Consider the following 22,006-nt stretch of genomic DNA (forward strand, 5'->3'; position numbering starts at 1 on the left):
GTGGTCCAATTTGAATTTTATTTTCCTCGAATGATTGGGCTTGTAACAATGTTTGGGCTTATAAAGAAGCCCATCTAAAAATTAGCGTTTCACCCGCACAAACTTTTCCGGTTTCCCGTATCGCGTAATCGAAAGCTACCTTCTTAACACAAAAACTCTCCGACCAAAAATTGGGGAACGACGATGGCGACGACTCTCCAGAAACTCTCCTCTCAAATCCACCGCCTCTCTCCATTCGTCAGATCCCTAACCGTCCGCACCTCCGCCACATCTGCTCCTTCTCCGTCGTCTCTGGGATCTAAGAAAGTCTCCGACCGAATCGTCAAGCTTTCTGCGATCGATCCAGATGGTTACAAGCAAGATATCATTGGGCTCTCTGGCCAGACTCTCCTTCGTGCGCTCACTCACACCGGTCTGATCGATCCGGCGTCGCATCGATTAGACGACATCGAGGCTTGCTCTGCTGAGTGCGAGGTTCAGATCGCTGAGGAATGGCTCGAGAAACTCCCTCCGCGTAGCTACGACGAGGAGTATGTCCTGAAGCGTAGCTCTAGATCCCGTGTTTTGAACAAACACTCTCGTCTTGGTTGCCAAGTTGTGTTAACCCAGGAGCTTCAAGGTATGGTCGTCGCCGTCCCTGAAGCTAAGCCTTGGGACATCCCGTAAGTTTTTGCTCTAAAGTCTCTCATAAGTGTCGTTGGTGGTTTCGTTCTCAAATTGGCTAATAAATTCGCGTTGGAAATTATGGTACTCTGCAGATAACTCCATATTTGAATCTGTAATCTTGCTTTCCTTACTTTAAATTTTTGTAATGTGGTAAAGAACTTGCTTGTTTCAACGATCATCCCTGCTTTTAGTATGGGTTGCTGCTTTGCAAATTGAATGTTGTTGCTTTCTTGATTTCAGTTCTTGCTCTCTAAGTTGATCTTGCTCTATTGCTTCTTAACCGTTTTAGAGGAAGAGGTTAATGAACACATTATGTCGAATTGTGGTTACTTTGTGTTGGTCTCTCTAGCTGAATTTGCCATGAGCTTTAGGCATAGAGAAAGAGAGCATATACAATGATGTGCCTTCGTAGAACAGGAATGAGATTCTTATTACAGACCATATATATTAACTATGGCATCTTCATACCATTGGTTTGGTAGATTTGATTCGAGCCTTGCAAGCTCTGTTTGTAGAATGTATATTCTTGTTCGGGTTTAGAGTGGAAGAGTGAATCAGTAGTACCATTGAGGTTAATTTATACGGGTGGTTCCAGAACGCAGATTAGATGTCCTTTAAACCTTGCGATTAGTTTTCTAATTCGTATGCGTTTTTCTAAAATCCGAAACCAAAGCAAACTGAAGAATCGAATGCTCAGATGTACTTTTAAATAAATGTTAACTTCTGCTTGTGGTGCACCTAACTCAAGAATTATTACTTTCAGATTTATAAGGTCAATACAATATAAAATAATTAAAATCTTTGTTTGTGAAGTCTTGAAGTAGTTAAGAGTGTTAGACCATCAATCCGTGATTAAGAACTTGACTATTATAAAACGCAATCTCTTTTTATTTATTTTATTACTGTTCAAGTTGTCTCTTCTATTTTCGAAACATCAGTACATCACGATGTTCAAATTGACAAAAAAGGTGTATGGAACATTATCACTTCCAATAAATTACATCAAAGATAGATAATATCAAAATTTGAAAAGAGAAAAATAAACTTATGCAAAGTGATAAGAATTGGACAAAATTACGTTTCACTATCCTAACCACAAATTGTGAATGTGAATCTTAAAAGATAAAACCTGAAATAACTATCCTAACGGAAAACAACTGTTTGATGAAGATGATGAAATATGAGATAAATTGTGTAGGTTCCGTGTGTATCTATAGATAGACTTACGTTTTAGCGTATTCTTGAAAGACATAAACCTATTTTAAGACCAGTTCAACAGAAAACTGGTGCAGACCACGATCACAGTTGTAATTAGTTTTCTAAAATGGCAACCACTCCTTTCCTTTAAGAACCAGTCCTTCTTCTCTTCTCCTGCCCTAATTTTCTTCTTCTCTATAAACCTATATCTTAGTTTTGTTCTCATTCATTCTCTGTTTCTAAAAGCTCATAAATATATATACTCCAATCAAGAAGAAATGGATCAAGCAGAGCTTTGCCGGATATTCCAAATGTTCGACAGGAACGGTGACGGCAAAATCACGAAGCAAGAGCTGAACGATTCATTGGAGAATCTAGGAATCTACATCCCTGACAAAGACTTGGTGCAGATGATCGAGAAGATTGATCTCAACGGTGACGGGTACGTGGACATCGAAGAGTTTGGAGGGTTGTACCAGACGATAATGGAGGAAAGAGACGAGGAGGAAGACATGATAGAAGCTTTCAATGTGTTCGATCAGAACAGGGACGGGTTCATCACGGTTGAAGAGCTAAAATCTGTGTTAGCTTCCTTGGGGCTCAAGCAAGGAAGAACCCTAGAGGATTGCAAGAGGATGATAAGCAAAGTTGACGTTGATGGAGATGGGATGGTGAACTTCAAAGAGTTTAAACAGATGATGAAAGGTGGTGGATTTGCCGCCTTAGGATCAGACTTGTAAAAAGAAAAAGAAAAAAAAAACCATTTTGTCGGGTTCGGGTCTGAGACCAAAAATCATTGGGTTTTTTTTCTTCGGAATGATTATTAGGGCAAAGCCACGAAATCGATTAATGGATTTGCAAAAAGAAAAAAATCTCAACAAACTTTGTGAGCTTTGTTTTGAATGCTCATATATATAAAACGTTGTTGATAAAAAAATTCTATTTTTGGGATTTTGAAACATAACCATGTGAAGAATATTGAATACACGGATCACACAAATCTGCAATTGTTTTGATTTTGAGGATTTCAAATTGTTTATTGATAACTGTTCTTTTATTATTTGTTAACATTTGGAGTTTGGTGCAGTACTTTACAATTATCACACAACATGCATGCATGGATCCGAGGTTATACTTCGATGATTTTTGAAGGAAATTGTGAAATTTTAATTAAAATCGTCAATGGCCACTAAGAGAATGTATCTATCTTGAATCTGATTCGTGATATTAATTTCTGGAGATCAAAGTTCCATAATTTTGCTTGTACTTTTATAAGAAGGTCATGTAACGTAGTTGCTCACACACTTACAAAATTTGGTTGTGAAAATTTATTATGTTGAGTCCGTAACAAAGTCTGCTTGGCTCATTGAACCTCTCTGTAATGATTCATGTTAAATAATATAGTATTCATTTGAGAAAGAAAAAAAAAAAATCACACAACCTAATTAAATCCTTATTTCCTTATAGCGGTAAAAAGTACCAAAAAGGAAATTCTCGGTAAAAAGTAAAAAAAGAAGAAGGAAAAACAACTATAAACTACATGATGTTTTTTTTAAAAACTTACAAACTACGTGTCGTTTATCAGTTTTCGTGACCCAACGGGTGAGACCCGGAATGTGGAAAGAAGTCAAAATTCAAAACCAAGTAAGTAAAGTAAGTCATCGTCACCGTACAAAACTAAAGACGAGATCTTCGTTTTGTCTCTTGTCGTCTTCCTCCTCACCGCTCCCCAGTCACTTAGCTTTAGTTTCGGAGATCGTCACTTCACTTCCTTCTCTCCAAGAATCTCTGATTTTGGAGTTTTCTAATCTTCCATATATCCAAGTGAGTGCTTCAATTTAATCCCACTCTCTATTGTTCTATAACTCAAAATCTTTATTATTAGTCTATCTCTCTGTTTTGATGATTTTGTGGGGTTTTTGCTCCCTTTTGTTCTATGTTTCCTTCTGTGTATCAAATTATGTAATCTAACTTCTCAGTTTCGCCGTCTGTATGGATTAATCTGCTTGATTTTGCTCTTTTTTTTTTTTTTTTTTTTTTTTTTTTTTTCTGATATGAACCCACTTTGGTTAAATTCACAATTTAAAGACTTTTGAGTAAAGACTGATGAAATTGCTACTCTCTGCCTTTTCCGTTAGGGTTTATATATGCATATTTTAGGGTTTCTGTTTTCGCTTCTTACGGACCTGCTTATCTTTAAACCATTGTTTGTTTTGATAAGCTTTGAAGAGAAGTTCATCTATTTAACTCTTACGTCGACTCTATCTAGCGTAGGGCTGATTGTAGCAGATCAGAGCTGTTGTGCGAGTTGGTTTGAGACTTGAGAGAGCCGGTAGGTTTATAAGCGTTTTCTAGGGTTTGGTTGGGCATTTGGTTGAGAGTTGAGAGCTTATGGTGTGGTTCTGTTTCATAGCTTTGCATATTTTTTTCTTGTATTGAAATCTCTGTGTGTTGTGTGGCAGTGGAAGGGAACTCGTTACCCGAAGAAGATGTAGAGATGATGGAGAATTCAAATGGAACTAAAACAGTCACATATGAAGCTTCTCCAATGGTGGAGCCGTTCATTGGTATGGAGTTCGAATCAGAAGAATCTGCAAAGTCTTTCTATGACAATTATGCCACAGTCATGGGTTTTGTTATGCGGGTGGATGCTTTCAGGCGATCAATGCGAGATGGGACTGTGGTGTGGCGCAGACTCGTGTGTAATAAAGAAGGATTCCGTAGATCGAGACCTCGTAGAAGCGAGAGCAGGAAACCTCGAGCTATAACAAGAGAAGGGTGTAAGGCTTTGATTGTAGTGAAAAGAGAGAAATCTGGAAAATGGCTCGTCACTAAATTTGTGAAAGAACATAATCATCCTCTCTTGCCTCTCTCACCTAATGTTCGCCGGAATCCCCACCTCTCTCAGACACCGGTATGTTTACTCACTTTTCCTTTAGTCTTCTTATTGAGTTACGTTTTTTGTTAGTTGTTACCTAAGCATAACTATTGCAGATTCTTGTTATCTGATGCTGTTGGCTTTTAGAATGCGTTTGAGCAACATTGACATTGATCTTTGACTTACCAAGAACATAAGTTAAAAGCTTTGTCCGTTTTCCTCGGAACTAAATCTAAATGTATTGATCTTGAAATCTTGTACAAATGGACTTTTCAGGACGAGAAAGACGCAAAGATTAGGGAGCTGAGTGCAGAGCTTAGCCGAGAGAGAAAGCGTTGTGCTGCGTTGCAACAGCAGCTTGATATGGTCTTCAAGGAGATGGAAGAACATTCCAACCATCTCTCCACTAACATCAATAATGTTATCCAAAGTGTAAGAGAAATTGAGTCCAATACTTTCACCAAACTGTAAACAACACAGCTTCATTTCTGTTCATATAAGTTCATCATCAGATTCTCTTAATCTTATGTTCTTCGATTCTTCATTCTCCGAAACAAGCAAAGAAAAGACAAGATTGAAAGGCATTGATAAAAATTACATTGGCACAATCAGTATCAATGCCAGAAAGCGTACATGGCAGTAGAGATGTAAACCAACAGAGCAGAGGAAACCAGAGTGACGAGCGTTGCAACCGCTTGAACCGCCGATTGGCTGCCGCAAGAGAGCAACCCAAGACGGATCTGAATCACATTAACCATAGACAGCATCAAGAACAGACAGCCCATGACAGATCCGACAGCAGAAGCCATCATTCCCCATCTCAAAACCTTGATGTTAATGTGAGCTCTGAAAATCTCATCGACGTCTTTGCTGTTGAGAAGGTTTAAGGCAAGTTTGAGACCTTGCGCTACCAAAGAGGAGAAGAGGAAGAAGCTGAAGGAGACGACTTCGAAGACGAGCAGCTTCTTGGCAACATCAGCACTTGCATCGCAGCTGGATCGTTGTTCGAGGCTGTGTTGTCCTGGAGTCGCTATGGAAAGACCTACGAAGACGGCGATGGTGAAGAGAGAGTTCACGTTCACGAGTCCGTCAAGAGCGCTTACGTGGACACTTGTGGTGGCGACGGAGGAAGTTGAAGACATCGTCGGCGACGTCATTCTCACGCCGTTCTCAACGCCGGTCATGTAGTTATCTTTCGGCTCAGATCTGGCCGGAAAACGAATATTTTATTTATAAAGAAAAGGTTTTAAAAAAAGGCAGGTTGAGTTTAGGGAGAGAGAAGAGAGACAGGGTTAAGCTTACTCTTCCATGAGGGAATCTGATTAAGCGATGAGTGTGCTTTTGGTCGGGGCTTTAGTTTGAAGAAAGATATGTATTGTCCTAAAAGTGAGCTTGTCGGAACTCTCTCTCTCTCTATTTTTGTACGAACCAGCTATTTTTCCACGTCGGAGTCAACTGAAATTAAGTTTCGATTTTTTCGTCTCTTTTTCTAACGTCTAGTATAAAATAGTTTTGTTTTTAGTTTTGATAAATCTTTCAATGGTTTTGATAATTTTAGGTAAATTTTGATAATTTGATTGATTTTGTTTTAAAACATATTCCATTCCTTATAAATTCTGTATCATTTAAAACCATACATTTAAATAAAAAAGTTGACAAAACTATTAAGAAAAAAATTAGTAATATATCAAATAATTGAATAACACAAGATTTACAGTAAATGTACTTTAAGAAAAAAAAAAATTCTTCAGATGTACGTTTACGCACTTTTCCTTTGGATCATTTGGTGGTTTGTAGCAGATTCTTGTTATCTGATGACTGATGCTGCTGTCTTTTTAGATAATGCGTTTGAGCAACATTGACATTCATCTTTTGACTTTCCAAGAGCATAAAGCTTTGTCCGTTTTCCTCTGAACTAAAACGTATTAGAATTGAAACCTTTGTGTAAAACGAAACTTTTCAGGACGAGAAAGATGTAAAGATTAGGGAGCTGAGCCGAGAGAGGGAACTTTCTGCTGCGTTGCAACAGCAGCTTGATTTTAAAGGAGATGGAAGAACATTCCAATCATCTCTCCACTAACATCAATAATCTTGTCCAACGTGTAAGAAAAATCTATACTTTCACCAAACCCCTTTAGCAGAATAAACAATGTAAATTATGTAATTTAATAAACTACACAGCTTCATTTCTGTTCATAAAAGTTCATCATCAGCTTCTCTTAATCTACTGTTCTATTCTTCATTCTCCTAAACAAACAAAGAAAAGACAAGATTGAAAGGTATTGACAAAAATTACATTGGATAGTCAAAATAAAGCCATGGGCTTGGAAACATGAGAGACTCATCATTTCAACTCATAGATTCATCAGTATCAATGCCAGAAAGCCTAAATGGCAGTAGAGATGTAAACCAATAGAGCAGAGGAAACCAGAGTTACGAGCGTCTTTGCTGTTTGTATGTAATTACATCCTATAGTCTGACAACAGAAGATGGCTATTAATTCAGCATCTCAAGAGGGATCCTAAGACCAACCACCTGCCCGATAACAGAGAACCATGAAATTAAGTACAAGTCAACTGGCATCTGACATCCAGAAGAGATGCTACTTTGGGAAAGCAGCTTGATCCAATCCTCAGTCCCACAGGGATGTAGCTTGAACCATGGCCTGTTCAAATATGGATGCTCCTGCGATTGATAGTTGCATAGAGATTCTTCAATACCATATAACCAAATAATACACTTAAAACAAACATTGTAGTATTGATTTTGAGAGCATAGATACCACCTGTGTTATAAAAGTCCACTTAGATTCAAGCAAAAGACTAACAGAACATGAGGGCAGATCTTTTTTAACGACATCCAAAGATAGAGGTTGTCCACCTACGTGACAACAAAGATGATTTTCACACTAAAGAAACGAACAAACCACAAAGGTACAAAGAAGGTTATATACCGCTGGAGTATCCGCGGAAATATAGCACAGGAACCTTGTATGATGCACTGTAAACTATATGAAATCATAGTAATGTGCTTCATTTTCTTGGTTCTGAACCTAGCAGGAAACAAGCAAAGACAAATCTCAGTGATTCCACAATTCTGCTTCAAAGATGTCGACAATGAGAAATTTGCTTAAAAGGTTAATGTACCAAGATTGTGTGATCAACTGATTCTTCTTCTTCTGAGCACTCAGTAGCTGCATTCAAAGATTCATCCTCTGGACTTTCCTATTCACATACTAAATGGTGAGAAACAAGAAAAGAAGAAGATCACAACAGCAGCACTGTTAAGAGCTGTAATAAGTCTTGTTACCTCAAGTGAGCTGAGAATGAGGATATTCTCGAGCGACAAGTAACCTGAATCCTGCTAAATAACACAACAAGACGAAGGATTTTTTTTTTTTTTTAAGAGTATTTAATCAAACAAGGTTGAATTATGGAGATGGTTGTTTTAACCTGATTTGAAAGGTGTAGAGTTCGATTGATCAGAGGAACCCATGACCATGGAGGGAACGATTGGTTATGAGTTTTCCATTTATCGGCAAAAGCTCCAGCGGCTACAGAGAAACCTTCCACGGTGAGTCTTCCATCGCTGACCTCTCTACCTGAATTCATCGGAGGACCAAACAAAATATAAAAAGTCTCCGTCTCGCTTCGGTTATATTTCAGCAACATCTATCAGAACAGCGAAACCGCATTGAACCGAACCTGAGATCCTAAACCGGTTTTTTATTTCTTTTAAATTGAATGAAGTCATGAACCGAACCGAATCGAAATTAAACCAGTTTCAAATTAAAACCGCCGCTTCGTCCTCGACAACCTCCATCGCCGCCTTGCATAAACCTCCGCCGTACTTCAATCTCTCAACTTTATCCTCTCTAGACAAGTTTATATTTTTTTCTTCTGAAAATCTTCTATGATGCGGCATTATTAGAGCTGTTTTGAGCTTGCGTTGTATGTAAAAGCTCTGAATTTGAACAGATTCTACTATCGTTTACACCGCCATGGAATTGGTGAGTTTCGCTTGCTCTCTTATGTATAAGTTAATGTAAGTTTATATATCTCGTGTGAGGTGTTGCAAACCTCGGGTTGGGTAAATATGAAAACTTTGTGTTTTCTTTTTTGCAGACATGTCTGAGTAAAGGAGATGGCTTTCACAATCCTCCTTGTCATATGCTTAATCTATGTGGTTTCAGAATCTTGATTGAGTGCCCTTTGGACCTTTCGGCGCTCACAATCTTCTCACCTGTTCCATATGATGTGGGTTTTGAAGCTTCTGAATATCCATCATCTGATGCTCAGAATCCGATTCAGAAGAAGCAGAAACTGGAGAGACAGCTAACTCCCGCTGATTTGGTGTGCGCAGAACCGTGGTACAAAACTGTGAAGGCTTTGCATTTGTGGGAGGCTTCTTTGATTGATGTAGTTCTCATCTCCAACCCTATGGGATTGCTCGGATTGCCATTCCTTACCCAGAACTTTGGATTTTGTGCCAAGGTAAACGTTTTCAGGTCCTAAAATTTTGAGTTTTCTGAATGATTTTGTTTGCTTGGGGTGTAATTGTGTGCTGATTTGTTACCGCTAAGATGTAGATATATATGACTGAAGCAACAGCCAAGATTGGACAGCTCATGATGGAAGATCTTGTCTCGATGCATAAGGAATTCAGATGTTTTTATGGACCAGGGGACTCAAGTTATCCTGGGTGGATAAAGGATTTAGATAGTGAAGAGGTACCAGCCTTGCTTAAAAAAGTTGTCTTTGGTGAGAGTGGTGATGATTTGGGCAGTTGGATGCGTCTGTACAGGTAACTATCATTGGCTTGTCGAACAATATGTTTCCCCGTTATTAAGTTAACCAGCTCTTCAAGTTTTATAGTGTTGATTTCTTCTTTAATTTAAGTCCAATCTTTTCCACAGTTTAGATGATATAGAGAGTTGCATGAAGAAGGTTCAAGTTGTAAAGTTTGCAGAAGAAGTTTGTTATAATGGGACCTTGGTCATCAAGGCCCTAAGTTCAGGCCTAGATATTGGGGCTTGCAATTGGTTGATCAACGGACCTAATGCAAGTCTAAGTTATGTGTCAAACTCCATCTTAGTTTCACTTCATGCGAGAAATTTTGATATCAATGGTCTCAAAGGAACCGATGTGATGGTTTACTCAGATTTCTCATGCCTCCAATCTGCAGAAGTGACTGAGAATGATTGTATTTCTCCCAACCCGGATAATAATTATTTATCAACAATCAGGTAACTCTAACATATTACTTTATCTTACATTTTATTAGGATGTTTGTTTGGGACTTAAAGTCGAGAATCTTTCTTTACTGTTGTACTTTTTTAGTAGTGACAATAAGGATGAGGACTTGGCTGCTTCATTACTAAACACAGAAGACAGCTTAGAAGAAATGGAGAAACTAGCTTTTGTTTGTTCATGTGCTGCAGAATCTGCTGATGCTGGTGGCTCAACCTTGATAACGATTACTCGTGTTGGGATAGTTTTGCAGCTCCTAGAGCTAATGTCAGATTATATTGAATCCTCGTCTCTGAAGGTTGGATTTCTCTTTCTTATTATTCTATAGATTTACTTTCTTGAGGATATGAAGCACAGAAAAAAGGTGATTTTACTTGAAATTATTCTTTAGCTCTGTTAGACTAAATCACTCTAGTCTGGATTTGCTTAGGTTCCAATCTTTATAATATCTTCTGTGGCAGAAGAGCTATTGGCATACACAAACACCATACCCGAGTGGCTGTGCGACCAACGACAGGAGAAGGTATACTTCTGCCAATTTTCTTGGTGAATCACTGAATTTTTTATGTGAGAAAATGAATCAAATGGTATATGTTCTTTTATAATTTCTTTGAAAGATAGATCAAATACTAATATTTTGATTGATGTCACAGTTAATTTCAGGAGAACCGTCATTTGACCATCTTAAATTCATTAAAGACAAGAAGATTCATTTGTTTCCTGCCATTCATTCACCCAACTTAATGTAAGAAGGGTTCATAATTTTATCTCTGCAATCACTACTTGATGAGTTATTTTGCTGAATGCATAGTTTGCAAACACATTACACATGCCATGCTAGTATTATTATTGAAAATATCATCTCTGTTCACCTTAAATTATTGCTTAGTTGATTAGTTCAGATACATCAGTAAAATACCTCACATGGAATCTGCAACCTAAATCTTGGGGGTGGGGTGATTCCATTTCAAGAAGTATGTTACAACATTCATTAATTTTTTAAGTTATACGAACAGAACGAGTTGGCAAGAACCATGCATTGTATTTGCTCCTCACTGTAGTTTGCGGCTTGGCCCTTCAGTCCAACTTCTTCAGCGTTGGCGTGGAGATCCAAAATCATTGCTTGTTCTTGAGGTTTTATATCTTTCTCTCTTTCCTAGCTCCATCAGATGATCCAGTGTGAATCTCTGTCAATCTATCTGATGAGAAATGTATTGCAGGATGGAATTAGTTCAGGTTTAGCACTTCTCCCTTTTAGACCAGTAGCGATGAAAGTTCTCCAATGTTCATTTCTTTCTGGAATAAGGTAAGGTTTGCCTTGCTGTATGATTAAAACTAGATTCCATTCTGGTGTTTCCGTAGTTGTTTTTTTCTGTCTTCTTGAATCAAGGAGTCTGAGTTGTGCCTGCACAAAATAGGAATTAGCATGGGTTCCTGTGCAAGGGCATACGTTGATGATATGTCTTATCACTATTTGGTGACCAGCAATTTCTCACTATCTCCCAGATTATTAGTTTTTAAAAATCATGACAGCTAACACGTTGAGCTTGTTATCATGTAGTCCACAGGCCAAATGTGTGATCTGAAATTTGCTTGTCAACCATTACTCAATGCGGTAGTTTCTTTTGCAGATTGCAGAAGCTCCCAACACTTCTTTCCGTTTTGCAGCCAAAGATTGTTTTGGTAACGATTCTCTCCTCCACTTTGTTTAGAAATCTTTCTATCGTGCATCTGTCGTTATTCATCTATCTGATACCATTTTATGTATAGGTCCCTGATGCTGTCAGTCAGAGGATCAATCTTAGTGAGATGAAGATAAAGTCAATCTTGAATTTCTCTGAGAACAAGACGCTGCATGTGCCAAGAACTGCAGACAATCCAAGCGTAGAGATTACAACGGACTTGGCCTCCAAATTGAGCTGGAGAAAACTGAGACAACGTGAAAACTTTGGTATTGCAAGATTAAAAGGTGAGCTTCTGATGGAAGATGGGAAACACAGATTAGTTACAGGATTGGAGCAAGAAGAAAGTTCAAGGAAGGCTCGGCCATTAAGGTATTGGGGCACAGTGGCTCAGGAACCACTTTTGGACGCGTTACTAAAAATGGGAATAAAAGGATCCATAGAACACTGCATATCTGAGAATGGATCAGAAAACAGTATAATTCATATAGCAAATCCTAGCAGTGGCCTGATAGAGACCTCAGAGATGAGTACGGCTATTATAGCAGAAGATGAGAATGTAGCCGCTCAGATCCTCCAGGGGATTGATGAAGTTCTTGATGGAATTTAGAGGATGTATCAGCTGACTGGACCTGGTCTATTAGTGTATTAGAGTGACGGAATTAGATAGATCGTGTAATTATATGATTTGTTTGTTTAAGCCACTTTATGTTTGTAAAAGTTGCATTCTCCCTGAAATACGAACATACCTTCCAACGATTCAAACAAACATACTTACATAACTAAGAGGTAACACAATGCATTAGTCTTGGACAGATTCTAGGATCTTTATTACACAAGAAATCTAAGCCAGAGCAGTCTCTTCTCTAGTCACCTGCATTTTCTTGCATACTCCATCTAGAATGTTCAAGAAGTCTCTCACAATAACAAATACTTTCAATAGCTGAGCTTCTTCCTTTGCGGAATCAACATGGAAATACTCTGTGATCTTTTTCACTGCAAAGAGTGTGGAACCTTCTTCTCTTTCTATCTTTTTAATCTCCTCAGCAGCGGTTTCCAAGAATTGGGTCATCGACTCCCTGAATTTCCACCAATGGTGTTCTTGATTGTGTCCTGTGTCCTCACACAGTAGCAGAACCTCATTTACTTTCTGAACTCCTTGATAAAGCTTCGCCACATCGCTTCTTAGAACGCCATAGTCCAAATCTGCAGCTTTCTTGACATCGTCAAGTACTGAACTCAGATTTCTCACAATGGTTAGCCCTTTGATGCCTTCTGATCCTGTGATGTTTTGTACAACAGAATGCAAGATACTGGTTCTTCCATCTAACGATTTGATATCGACAAGCTCAAGTAGCGCCTCAAGTTTGAAGGCATGAGCATTACCACTCTTTATCCCTGTCTCTAAGACAGCTCCAACAAGTCTCACTAACATCCTGCTATTTCGCAGTGCCTCACAAGCAGCCTGCAAAAGAATCATATAGCTTTCTGAGACATAAGTTTACAACAACATTCACAGTCAGTATCTTCAGCTTTGTTTTATACCTCTATAACGCGGAGTGACCCTTTCAAGTGTTTGACATTGGAGTCAAAACTAACAACAGAGAGCAATGCATCAACCCGTTTGAATACGAAAGGCACATTAAGCAATTCCTTCAGAAACCTTTCTGATGGGGCAAGCTTGATCACTGAATCATCACTATAGCTAATCAGCTTCTTCTCTTCTTCTTCGCTCGGCACTACTCTTGCTAAACTATCAAGAAGGTCAGCTCCAAGTGCATCATAGTTACCTGATAGAAAATACAAATCAGATTCAACTCGATACAATCGAAAATGAGAAGAAATTAGTTTTGTAAACTGATGATTTTACCATCTCGAAGGGCTTGACAAACATCATGTGTGGTGAGCTTAAGTGTTGTAAGAAGAGTAGCAACATTTTGACTCTTTCTTGCATCTAAAACTTTGCTCTCTTGATTTAGCATCGGAAGATCACAGCTAAGACTTCTCTGTTTCGAGTTAGCATTCGAAGAGTTGTACGGAAGACGGTCCCATGTAGTTGTCCGGCGAGAACTTGGTCGGACTCTGTCCCAAGGCAAAGGTTTCAGCTTTGGCTTTGGTCGCTCTGTTGTTCCTTCCCGACAACTATGTGGTAACTCAGAGAAAGATAGCTTTTTTCCAGATTTCTGAAGCATAAAAGACTGTGACGGTGGCACAAGAGGAGGAGGCTCCGGCATTGCCGGCGGTGGCCGTTGTGGAGGAGGAATAGTAACAGCAGCTGCACCCGAGTCGCTCTGTTCAGTTGTACCAAACTCTGGATTTTCCCAAGAAGGTTTCAAACTTCTTGAAGATTCAGAGATGTTGATACAAAAATCTCTAGCTGGTGACGCAGAAGTTGAAGAAAGGAACAAAGACTTGACGTTTCGACTGAAATCGTTCCATCTCGGCGGCGAAGAGTCCAGAACCTTCCGGAAAAAACGATCCGGCGTGGTGGAGACTGAAGAGTACATAGAGGAACGAGCATATGCGTCAGGAGTTCTAATCATACCTCTCTCTGGTGAAGTAGAAGCAGAGGAGATTCTTGGAAACCCTAGATTCTGATTCCAGAGGCTAAACATTCTCAGAGACGCACCACCGTATCTCTTATTGTTCCTTACGGTTCTCTCCGGTGAAGAGGGAGAGTGAGGGTTTTGGTTAGTTGACCAATGTGGAGCGGTAGAGTTCATCGGAGGAGAAATCGTAGCGGACGGTGACATCGCCGGAGAATCCGAGTGTGAAGAGATAGAGCAAGAGCAGTTGCTGTACGGATTGGTTCTCCGGTCTCGTGGTTCTTGACCAGCTATAGACGCCAGAGGCGAGTAAAAGTCGTCGTCTTCTTCTTCTTCTTCTTCTTTATCGGAGTTGTGCTGCAGGAGGAAGCTACGAGCAGGTAATGGTGGGAGAGGAGAGATCTCCGGTGAGGCTGGTTTAACGTAAACAGAACCGGAGGAAGTGGCGACGTTGCCGAGGTATAGAACATCGGAGGTAGAAGGAGCTACAGAGAGTTTGTTTTCAGTTGTGTTGTTTCTTGTTTGGGGACATTGAGGAGTTTGTTGTTCAGATTTGGTAATGTCTGAAGAAGAAGAAGCTAAGCTCTTGGATTCTTCTTTAAAGTGACGGGTTTGCCCTCGCCACCGTCCGTAGAGAAACAAAAACAGGGCGAGTAGTGTTGCTACGGCGAGCACGGCGGAGATAGCTGGGATGAGGAGTGTACGGGAAGGAGTGTGAGATTGAGGAGAGCGAGGGAGGACGAGTGCGGAGATGTTCGCCGGGAAAGTCGCGAACGTGGGGGCGGGAGGCGGAAGAGGCTGCGGTGGCGAAGGAGGAGGAGGAGAGGAGGAGCTGTAAGGTGGGAAGAACGGCGGCGAAAATGTGGAAGGGTCAGTCGGAGGAGTTTGTAGAATGTGACGGCGACTGAAACTGGCCGGAGAGGCGTATGATAAGGGAGAGGATGCGCATGATAGGAGGGAGAAGATGGTGATGATGATGGCGTAGTCCATTTTTGGGGTTTTCTTGGAGAGCTTTGTGTGTGTGTTCTGCAATGTGCAGCACTATCTCAGGAATGAAAGAGCCTTAATGGTTGGTTGGTAGTTGGTACCACACTATGCTAGTGTAAGTGTAGTGAATGGTGTGATTAGTGAACTCTTCTTCTAGTTACAATTGAATATAATACATATAAAAAGTGAAACTAGGGGAGGGAAGAACGTATATGAAATGCAATAATTACGACAAGTAAATTCTGGTCCTCTCTTTCAAAAAGAATCTTTTTGACTTTTAATACCATCATCTTCTCTTTACTACTAGTACTATACAAAACACTATCTTCTCTTTTCTGTGCAACCCAATTATTAAAGGCGATATAGGTACCATCTTTATCTACGAGGAAAACAACTAAGACAACATTTCTATTTGCCAAAATATTTTTCTTTATTTACTCGTGTTATGAAATACGACTATGTAATCGAAATTCAAATTAATTAAGAGTTATATATAGTTGGGCTACAATGTCGAGTGCTTTGTCTTTTATTTGTCTTATCCATATTTTTCGTAAGTTTTATAATAAGAAACATAAATTTTTCAAAAAAGAACCCCAGTGATTATTGAAATTAATAGTCCATTGATTTGAAACGCTCTCTATAGCTTTTTGTCACTTAGATTTTTTGCATGGTTTTTCTTTTCTTTTGGACTTTATTTGAAAATGATCTAGCCAGAGTTATTGTGGATGCAAGAGTCAAAAAGGAGGGATAAGACGAAAGGCAATGAGAAGAAAGAAGCTAAGTGTGCACCCCAAAAAAATGAAAGAAAGTGTCACAACAGCTTGGTTGCAGAGACAAGGACTAGAAATGGGGAAGACCTGGTTGGCCATACTGATCTTGTTACAACACACACCATGTGGTCACTTGACGTACCTCGGTTTTTTTGAAGTTTTAGATTAATAAATGTTATATTTACCTAGCAACCTACCAAATATTACAAGTTACTAACAATAATTGATTAACTGGCCATCCCCAAATCTTGCAAAACTAGCTGTACTTTCCTTGTCAGAGAACACAATCACGAAGTTGTGTTTTCACGAAGCCCATTTTCACTGCCCCAAAAAAAAAAAAAAAAAAGGTCCAGTAAAATTGTACGAGGATCAGGTTTAAAATGTGAACTCCTACTCTGAGCTGAAGACTTTGTTGCTACACAGGCGGGAGAATTAATATGCAAAAGTCCAACTTGTTCACTAGATCCAAGGAGACACTAATTGATAAACAAATGTTTTTTTCTCGTGAGTGGGCAACATCGGTGGTAATAATAAAGCCCTAAAACTCTTTACCCTTGCCTTTGAGGCAAAATTCACTCTTTAGTCTCTCCTAATAGATGTGATTTGATGAAGATGCCAAGTAAAAATATCTAACTGAGTGTTAACGAGTTGAAGCACCATCACCTTGAAAACAGAAATATACATATCAACATGAATACAAACTACTAAGATCTACACCGGAACAACAAATACATACATAGTTTGATTGTTTTTGTTTTATACAAGTACATAGTTAAAGACTTGAGACAAATATTATTCCTAGGTGCAGTGAAAATTATGACCAGGTGTTGGAATCCGGACAAAAGCAGCTCATCTCACTCATAGCATATGTCAAATCAGTGGGAACATTGTATCATCCTAATAGTAATTTTGTAGCTGGCTTCTTCACAGCCGAGTATTTCTAATCCACATGAGTATTTTTTTTTCATCACTAAAAAAAAATTCAAAATATTTCTACCGTTGGATTCAAAAATTGACTAATCAAATATAGTATTGATTGGTACTGTACAGGTTGTATTTGGGTAGTAGCGGTGCTTAACTGCTAATTAGTACTATTAATGAGCAAATGATTCTGATTTTAGAAAAAAAAAAAAGAGGATGCAAAAAATTCCGTCCATGTATAGCCACAGTACACTACCAGCTGAAGTCAAGGCTGGCTGAGACAGGGAATGAATCGTCACCATGGCTGCAGCTTCAGGATCAGTGAGCTAAATATACTTAAAACCTTTAGCCAATTTACTTACCTCTCTTGTCATTTGTGACGTAAATCAACGGCCGCGATTCGTTTTAGGCTAAAGTCACAGCACGGTGTCATAACACGTGCATTATAATATCACGGACGGAAAAATAATAATAATAGTTTTTTTTTTTTCTTTTTCTTCAGTTCTCTCTGTTTCTCCTTGGTTTTCATATTCGTAATCCGTTTCAATTCTTATCAATCCAAATCCAGAAATTTTGAGTCTCAAAGTTTTGTTTTTTGTTTTTTTGAGTTTCTTTATCCAACGGCATGTTGAGTTTCTCATGGATATTGGTTTAGTTGGAATCTAAGCTTGCAATGTCTTTTTTTCCCTGATCTTATCTGGTGATGCGGAATTCTTGATTTCTTATATTACTTACCCAGTAGGCGCCATTTTGGAACTTGGTTTCGGACAAAGAGCTATAATCTGGTTTAATTTGAAGTTAAGGGTTCTCTGGATTGCTTCATTTAGATCAAAAAAAATTGAAGCTTTCCGACTTGATTTAGGTAATCTTCGTTTAGGGTTCTGTATCAAAGTAGATTTGTGGAGGAGATATAGTTAAAGACTTGTAGGAGGTTTTAGTTTCAAAAGATAAGATTTTGTTGTTCGTTTATAGGAGTTGAAGTGACAGATGGAGGTTGTGTCCGAGTCTGATGATGCTGAGACCTCCTCCATTACCCACCTTCCAGATGACTGTCTTTCCTTTATCTTCCAACGACTTGATAATGTGGCTGACCATGATTCATTCGGTTTGACTTGTCATCGCTGGCTCAACATCCAAAACATAAGCCGTCGATCTTTACAGTTTCAGTGTTCCTTCACTGTCCTGAATCCTGCAACTCTGTCTCAGCCGAATCCTGATGTGAATTCCTATCATCTCCACAGGCTTCTCACTCGGTTCCAGTGGTTGGAGCATCTCTCGCTTTCTGGTTGCACGTTACTGAATGATTCAAGCCTCGCCTCTCTCAGGTTTCCCGGTGCAAGACTGCGTTGTCTTTACTTAGATTGTTGCTTTGGTATTTCTGATGATGGGATCTTTACAGTTGCTAGCTTTTGCCCCAATCTAAGAGTGGTTAGTCTCTACCGCTGCAATATCAGTGACATTGCGTTAGAAGCTTTAGCCAGGGCTTCCGTGCCTCTAATGTGCCTGAATCTCTCGTACTGCCCTCTGGTGTCTGATTTGGGGATAAAGGTATTGTCACAAGCATGCTTGCAGCTTAAGTCAGTGAAGATCTCAAACTGCAAGAGCATAACAGGTGTTGGCTTCTACGGCTGTTCTCCAACTCTAGGCTATGTGGATGCTGAGTCTTGTCAGCTTGAGCCTAAGGGGATAACTGGGATCATTAGCGGAGGTGGGATTGAGTTTCTAAACCTTTCAGGGGTAAGTTGCTACATCCACAAAGATGGGTTGGTACATATTGGCTCTGGGATTGCATCAAAACTTAGAATCTTGAACCTAAGGATGTGCAGAACGGTTGGTGATGAATCCATCGAAGCTATAGCAAAAGGCTGTCCAGTGCTCCAAGAGTGGAACTTGGCTCTGTGTCATGAAGTTAAGGTTTTGGGATGGGAAGCCGTAGGAAAGTGGTGCCGTAACTTGAAGAATCTCCATGTGAACCGTTGTAGGAACTTATGTGACCGAGGGTTGCTTGCTCTACGAGGTGGTTGCACGAACCTCCAGATTCTCTACATGAGCGGGAATGCGAGGCTGACCCCTACAGCAGTTGAGATGTTCAGGTTACATAGAGCCGATATAACAATAAGGGCAGAGGAAATGATGGCCATAGGAGCAGACTGGAGACTATATGCACAAGAATGAAGCATCCATTACCCAACAGTATATATGCGTTGGTCTTACCCAGAGGAAAACTGCAAGAATGGATCCGAATGCTGCTGAAGCAAGCTAGTAAACAACTCTAAAATATACATTACAAATACTATACATCCTTTCTTTTTTTGGTCATCAACAAATACTATACATTCTTACTTCACTTAGTTGTCAAATTTATAATGTGTCCATAAAGTTATAATGGATGGTCCTTAGAATTCTTTACTTCTGTCTCTTGCACAATCCCCCAATATTTGCTTTGTTGTAATGTTGTGATTCTTTGGGGATGGACCATTTAAAAAATTATCACTCTTTGTATAGTAAGTATCATTCCTTTTGTCTGTAGGCAACAGAGTATGCGAATTACAAAGAGGATTACGAAGTGAACATGTATTAGAGAAGTGAGTGCATAGATAGAGAGATGTCATGGTTTAATGCAGGTGTAAGGGTTGGTGTTGGGATTGGTGTCGGTCTTCTCGTTCGTACTTACCAATCAACTACCAGAAACTTCAGGAGGAGGCTTCTCTAGCTAGTTTTGTAATTTACATTTGCACTTCTATTTACCTTGAAATTTTGAGAGAATCCTCTTTTAAAAACCGTTTGAATTTGGGTGTTGATGTAAATCAAACACTTTGGGTGTGGATAGGTTGGTATTTGTTTTGCTGTAAATAAACGAGTGAGAGAGTATAGCTTTTTTTGTATATTGATCATTGAGTACTCATCACCCACAAGAATACAAGATACAAAAAAAAAAAAAAATTACAATCTACCACTTTCACAAACTTTGCTGCTAAGCCCTTGCAACATAAAAGTCCGAACAAATTCTTGCCAACACGTATCCTACTCTTGCAATCCTTCCCTTAACATTCCTCCGTTGTTCATAAGCTCCCCAGGGGTCTTTCAATACACGAATCATTATTTTCCAAAATCTAGGCCAAAACAAGTCTACACTGTTTTCTTGTTCTTCAGATACATCCTCTGCTTTCTCTCTTGTACATCTGTTTCTGGTCAGTTTGAAAGACCAAACATAAACCTCTGAAAGTGTTAACTCTATTCCTTTTTTTGTCAACGAGGGTTGATTGGAAGATCATCGAGAGATGATAAAAAGACCAACGAGAGCTGATCATAGGACCAACGAGAGTTGATTGGAAGATCATCGAGAGATGATAAAAAGACCAACGAGAGAGTTGATCATAGACCAACGAGAACTGATCATAAAATCAACGAGAGTTGATAGGAGCATTATCAAGAGATGATAAAAAAACCAACGAGAGAGTTGATCATAAGACCAACGAGAGTTGATCATAAGATCAACGAGAGTTGATAGTTATCAAGAGATGATAACAAGATCAACGATGGTTGATAGGAGCATTATCGAGAGACGATAACAAGATCAATGGGAGTTGATAAGAGCATTATCAAGAGATGATAACAAGACCAACGAGAGAGTTGATCATAAGACCAACGAGAGCTGATAATAAGATTAACGATGGTTGATAGGAACATTATCGAGAGACGATAACAAGATCAACGAGAGTTGATAAGGCATTATCAAGAGATGATAACAAGATCAACGATGGTTGATAGGAGCATTATCAACAGATGATAACAAGATCAACGATGGTTGCTAAGAACATTATCAACAGATGATAACAAGATCAACGATGGTTGATAAGAGCATTATCAAGAGATGATAACAAGATCAACAATGGTTGATAAGAGCATTATCAAGAGATGATAACAAGATCAAGGATGGTTGATAGGAGCATTATCAACAGATGATAACAAGATCAACGATGGTTGATAAGAGCATTATCAAGAGAGGATAACAAGATCATTATCAACAGATGATAACAAGATCAACGATGGTTGATAAGAGCATTATCAAGAGATGATAACAAGATCAATGATGATTGATTGGTTCATCATCGAGAGATGATATATGAGATCAACGAGAGTTGGTTCATTATCAAGAGATAATAAGATCAACGAGATTTGATAATAAGACCAACGAGAACTGATCAGATGTGTTTTTGTCCCTGCGCGGCTGCGCCTCTATATGAATACGTAATACCTACAAGACAGAATACAAAACAGAATGAGTCAGAAGACTGTCATCCAAATTTTACATGATATCTAACCAGAAGATCGAGAAAACCTAGGCATAGACAAGAATATATATACCTCGATGGATAGGCCTGAAAACTCAACAATCCATCCCAAATATGCGCTAAGGAGAGTAAGACAAGCCAAACCATAACAAGAAGATCATCGATTAGATAATGAGATTTAAAAGATAGTCATATAAGGAAAAGGAACAAAACTTACATGAAAATAAAACAGACATCTACAAGATCCTTCCTTCTTTCATTAGAAGATATACAGACTTCTGCTTGTTGATCAACGGCAACAAGCGTTGATTAGATATATCAACGAGGGTTGGTGGTTCCGATCAACTAGGGTTGATGATAAGAATCGATGAGGGTCGATGAATGGATCAACGAGAACTGATGTTTATGTAAAATCTATACAAGAATATCAAAAAACATAAAACAAAGTTACAAGAAGACTTCATATGGACCAAACAAAAACCAGTAATCGAATTCTACGAGACATGTAAGCAAAAGACCAGAAAGATTCATACACAGTAATAAAAAGATATAGATATATGCGTAGATAACAACAACGTACCTCGATGGATCCATCAGTCGCAAAATCTATGCAATAAGATCAACAACAAGGGTTGATCATTAGAGATCAACGACGATATATCAGATGTTAAAAAAATCGAGCAAAACCCTAAAGAGATGATAAAAATAATAGAAACATAATCAAAACAAGCAATAAGGAATCATCGACATGCAAAAAGAAAACAGAAACAAAAAGGATACAGAAGCGATGAACAGTCGTCGATCACTTTTTTACT

The 22,006-nt window shown here is 39.0% G+C and overlaps 7 protein-coding genes, 1 long non-coding RNA gene and 1 pseudogene across 23 annotated transcripts; 5 read left to right on the forward strand and 4 right to left on the reverse strand.

The window, feature by feature from the left end:
- Positions 1–4: 4 nt before the first annotated feature.
- On the forward strand, positions 5–900 carry LOC104764470 (uncharacterized). The gene has a single exon (XM_087502263.1). The coding sequence runs from the start codon at positions 184–186 to the stop codon at positions 664–666; it is 483 nt and encodes a 160-aa protein (XP_087358389.1). The 5' UTR covers positions 5–183; the 3' UTR covers positions 667–900.
- A 1,137-nt stretch (positions 901–2,037) lies between these two features.
- Positions 2,038–2,713, forward strand: LOC104764471 (calmodulin-like protein 3). The gene has a single exon (XM_010488008.3). It carries the CDS (start codon positions 2,142–2,144, stop codon positions 2,601–2,603), a length of 462 nt encoding a protein of 153 aa, XP_010486310.1. The 5' UTR covers positions 2,038–2,141; the 3' UTR covers positions 2,604–2,713.
- An 800-nt stretch (positions 2,714–3,513) lies between these two features.
- LOC104764473 (protein FAR1-RELATED SEQUENCE 5-like) lies at positions 3,514–5,263 on the forward strand. 5 transcript variants are annotated; one of them, XM_010488011.2, is made up of 4 exons: positions 3,527–3,687; positions 4,138–4,195; positions 4,326–4,777; positions 5,018–5,263. In XM_010488011.2, exons 3-4 carry the CDS (start codon positions 4,361–4,363, stop codon positions 5,210–5,212), a joined length of 612 nt encoding a protein of 203 aa, XP_010486313.1. In that variant the 5' UTR covers positions 3,527–3,687; positions 4,138–4,195; positions 4,326–4,360; the 3' UTR covers positions 5,213–5,263. The 5 variants fall into 5 exon arrangements, with proteins under 5 accessions (XP_010486312.1, XP_010486313.1, XP_087358386.1 ...); XM_087502260.1 differs by lacking the exon at positions 4,138–4,195 and having other exon boundaries at positions 3,543–3,687; positions 4,326–4,430; positions 4,522–4,777; XM_087502259.1 differs by having other exon boundaries at positions 3,558–3,687; positions 4,133–4,195.
- On the reverse strand, positions 5,175–6,232 carry LOC104764472 (uncharacterized). The gene is made up of 2 exons (XM_087502262.1): positions 6,044–6,232; positions 5,175–5,947 (listed from the first exon to the last, which is right to left on the reverse strand). Exons 1-2 carry the CDS (start codon positions 6,049–6,051, stop codon positions 5,356–5,358), a joined length of 600 nt encoding a protein of 199 aa, XP_087358388.1. The 5' UTR covers positions 6,052–6,232; the 3' UTR covers positions 5,175–5,355.
- A 781-nt stretch (positions 6,233–7,013) lies between these two features.
- LOC104764474 (ubiquitin-like-conjugating enzyme ATG10) lies at positions 7,014–8,386 on the reverse strand (annotated as a pseudogene). Its single transcript, XR_015591214.1, has 6 exons — positions 8,194–8,386; positions 8,051–8,101; positions 7,888–7,965; positions 7,695–7,793; positions 7,527–7,621; positions 7,014–7,426 (listed from the first exon to the last, which is right to left on the reverse strand). The product of XR_015591214.1 is annotated as a ubiquitin-like-conjugating enzyme ATG10 (transcript).
- A 123-nt stretch (positions 8,387–8,509) lies between these two features.
- LOC104764476 (uncharacterized) lies at positions 8,510–12,441 on the forward strand. 11 transcript variants are annotated; one of them, XR_015591211.1, is made up of 11 exons: positions 8,510–8,750; positions 8,866–9,234; positions 9,330–9,544; positions 9,657–9,986; positions 10,081–10,354; positions 10,452–10,513; positions 10,644–10,735; positions 11,007–11,124; positions 11,211–11,296; positions 11,622–11,673; positions 11,761–12,441. XR_015591211.1 is itself a non-coding variant. In XM_087502255.1 (11 exons), the coding sequence occupies exons 3-11, from the start codon at positions 9,514–9,516 to the stop codon at positions 12,280–12,282; spliced, it is 1,527 nt and encodes a 508-aa protein (XP_087358381.1). In that variant the 5' UTR covers positions 8,510–8,750; positions 8,866–9,234; positions 9,330–9,513; the 3' UTR covers positions 12,283–12,441. The 11 variants fall into 11 exon arrangements, 7 of the variants coding, with proteins under 7 accessions (XP_087358381.1, XP_087358383.1, XP_087358378.1 ...); XM_087502255.1 differs by having other exon boundaries at positions 9,662–9,986; positions 10,081–10,288; positions 10,421–10,513; XM_087502257.1 differs by having other exon boundaries at positions 9,662–9,986; positions 10,084–10,288; positions 10,421–10,513.
- Positions 12,378–15,667, reverse strand: LOC104764475 (formin-like protein 10). The gene is made up of 3 exons (XM_010488014.3): positions 13,543–15,667; positions 13,218–13,462; positions 12,378–13,137 (listed from the first exon to the last, which is right to left on the reverse strand). The coding sequence occupies exons 1-3, from the start codon at positions 15,206–15,208 to the stop codon at positions 12,517–12,519; spliced, it is 2,532 nt and encodes an 843-aa protein (XP_010486316.1). The 5' UTR covers positions 15,209–15,667; the 3' UTR covers positions 12,378–12,516.
- Positions 15,668–17,163: 1,496 nt separating this feature from the next.
- LOC104764477 (F-box/LRR-repeat protein 12) lies at positions 17,164–19,305 on the forward strand. The gene is made up of 2 exons (XM_010488015.3): positions 17,164–17,758; positions 17,869–19,305. The coding sequence occupies exon 2, from the start codon at positions 17,884–17,886 to the stop codon at positions 19,069–19,071; it is 1,188 nt and encodes a 395-aa protein (XP_010486317.2). The 5' UTR covers positions 17,164–17,758; positions 17,869–17,883; the 3' UTR covers positions 19,072–19,305.
- A 452-nt stretch (positions 19,306–19,757) lies between these two features.
- On the reverse strand, positions 19,758–21,984 carry LOC147920094 (uncharacterized). Its single transcript, XR_015591217.1, has 4 exons — positions 21,772–21,984; positions 21,409–21,605; positions 21,265–21,310; positions 19,758–21,154 (listed from the first exon to the last, which is right to left on the reverse strand). It is a non-coding gene; the product is annotated as an uncharacterized LOC147920094 (long non-coding RNA).
- Between the last annotated feature and the right edge of the window lie 22 nt (positions 21,985–22,006).

This window comes from Camelina sativa, chromosome 19 (assembly GCF_030686135.1).
Source record: "Camelina sativa cultivar CO46 ecotype springtype chromosome 19, ASM3068613v1".
NCBI classification, from domain to species: domain Eukaryota; kingdom Viridiplantae; phylum Streptophyta; class Magnoliopsida; order Brassicales; family Brassicaceae; genus Camelina; species Camelina sativa.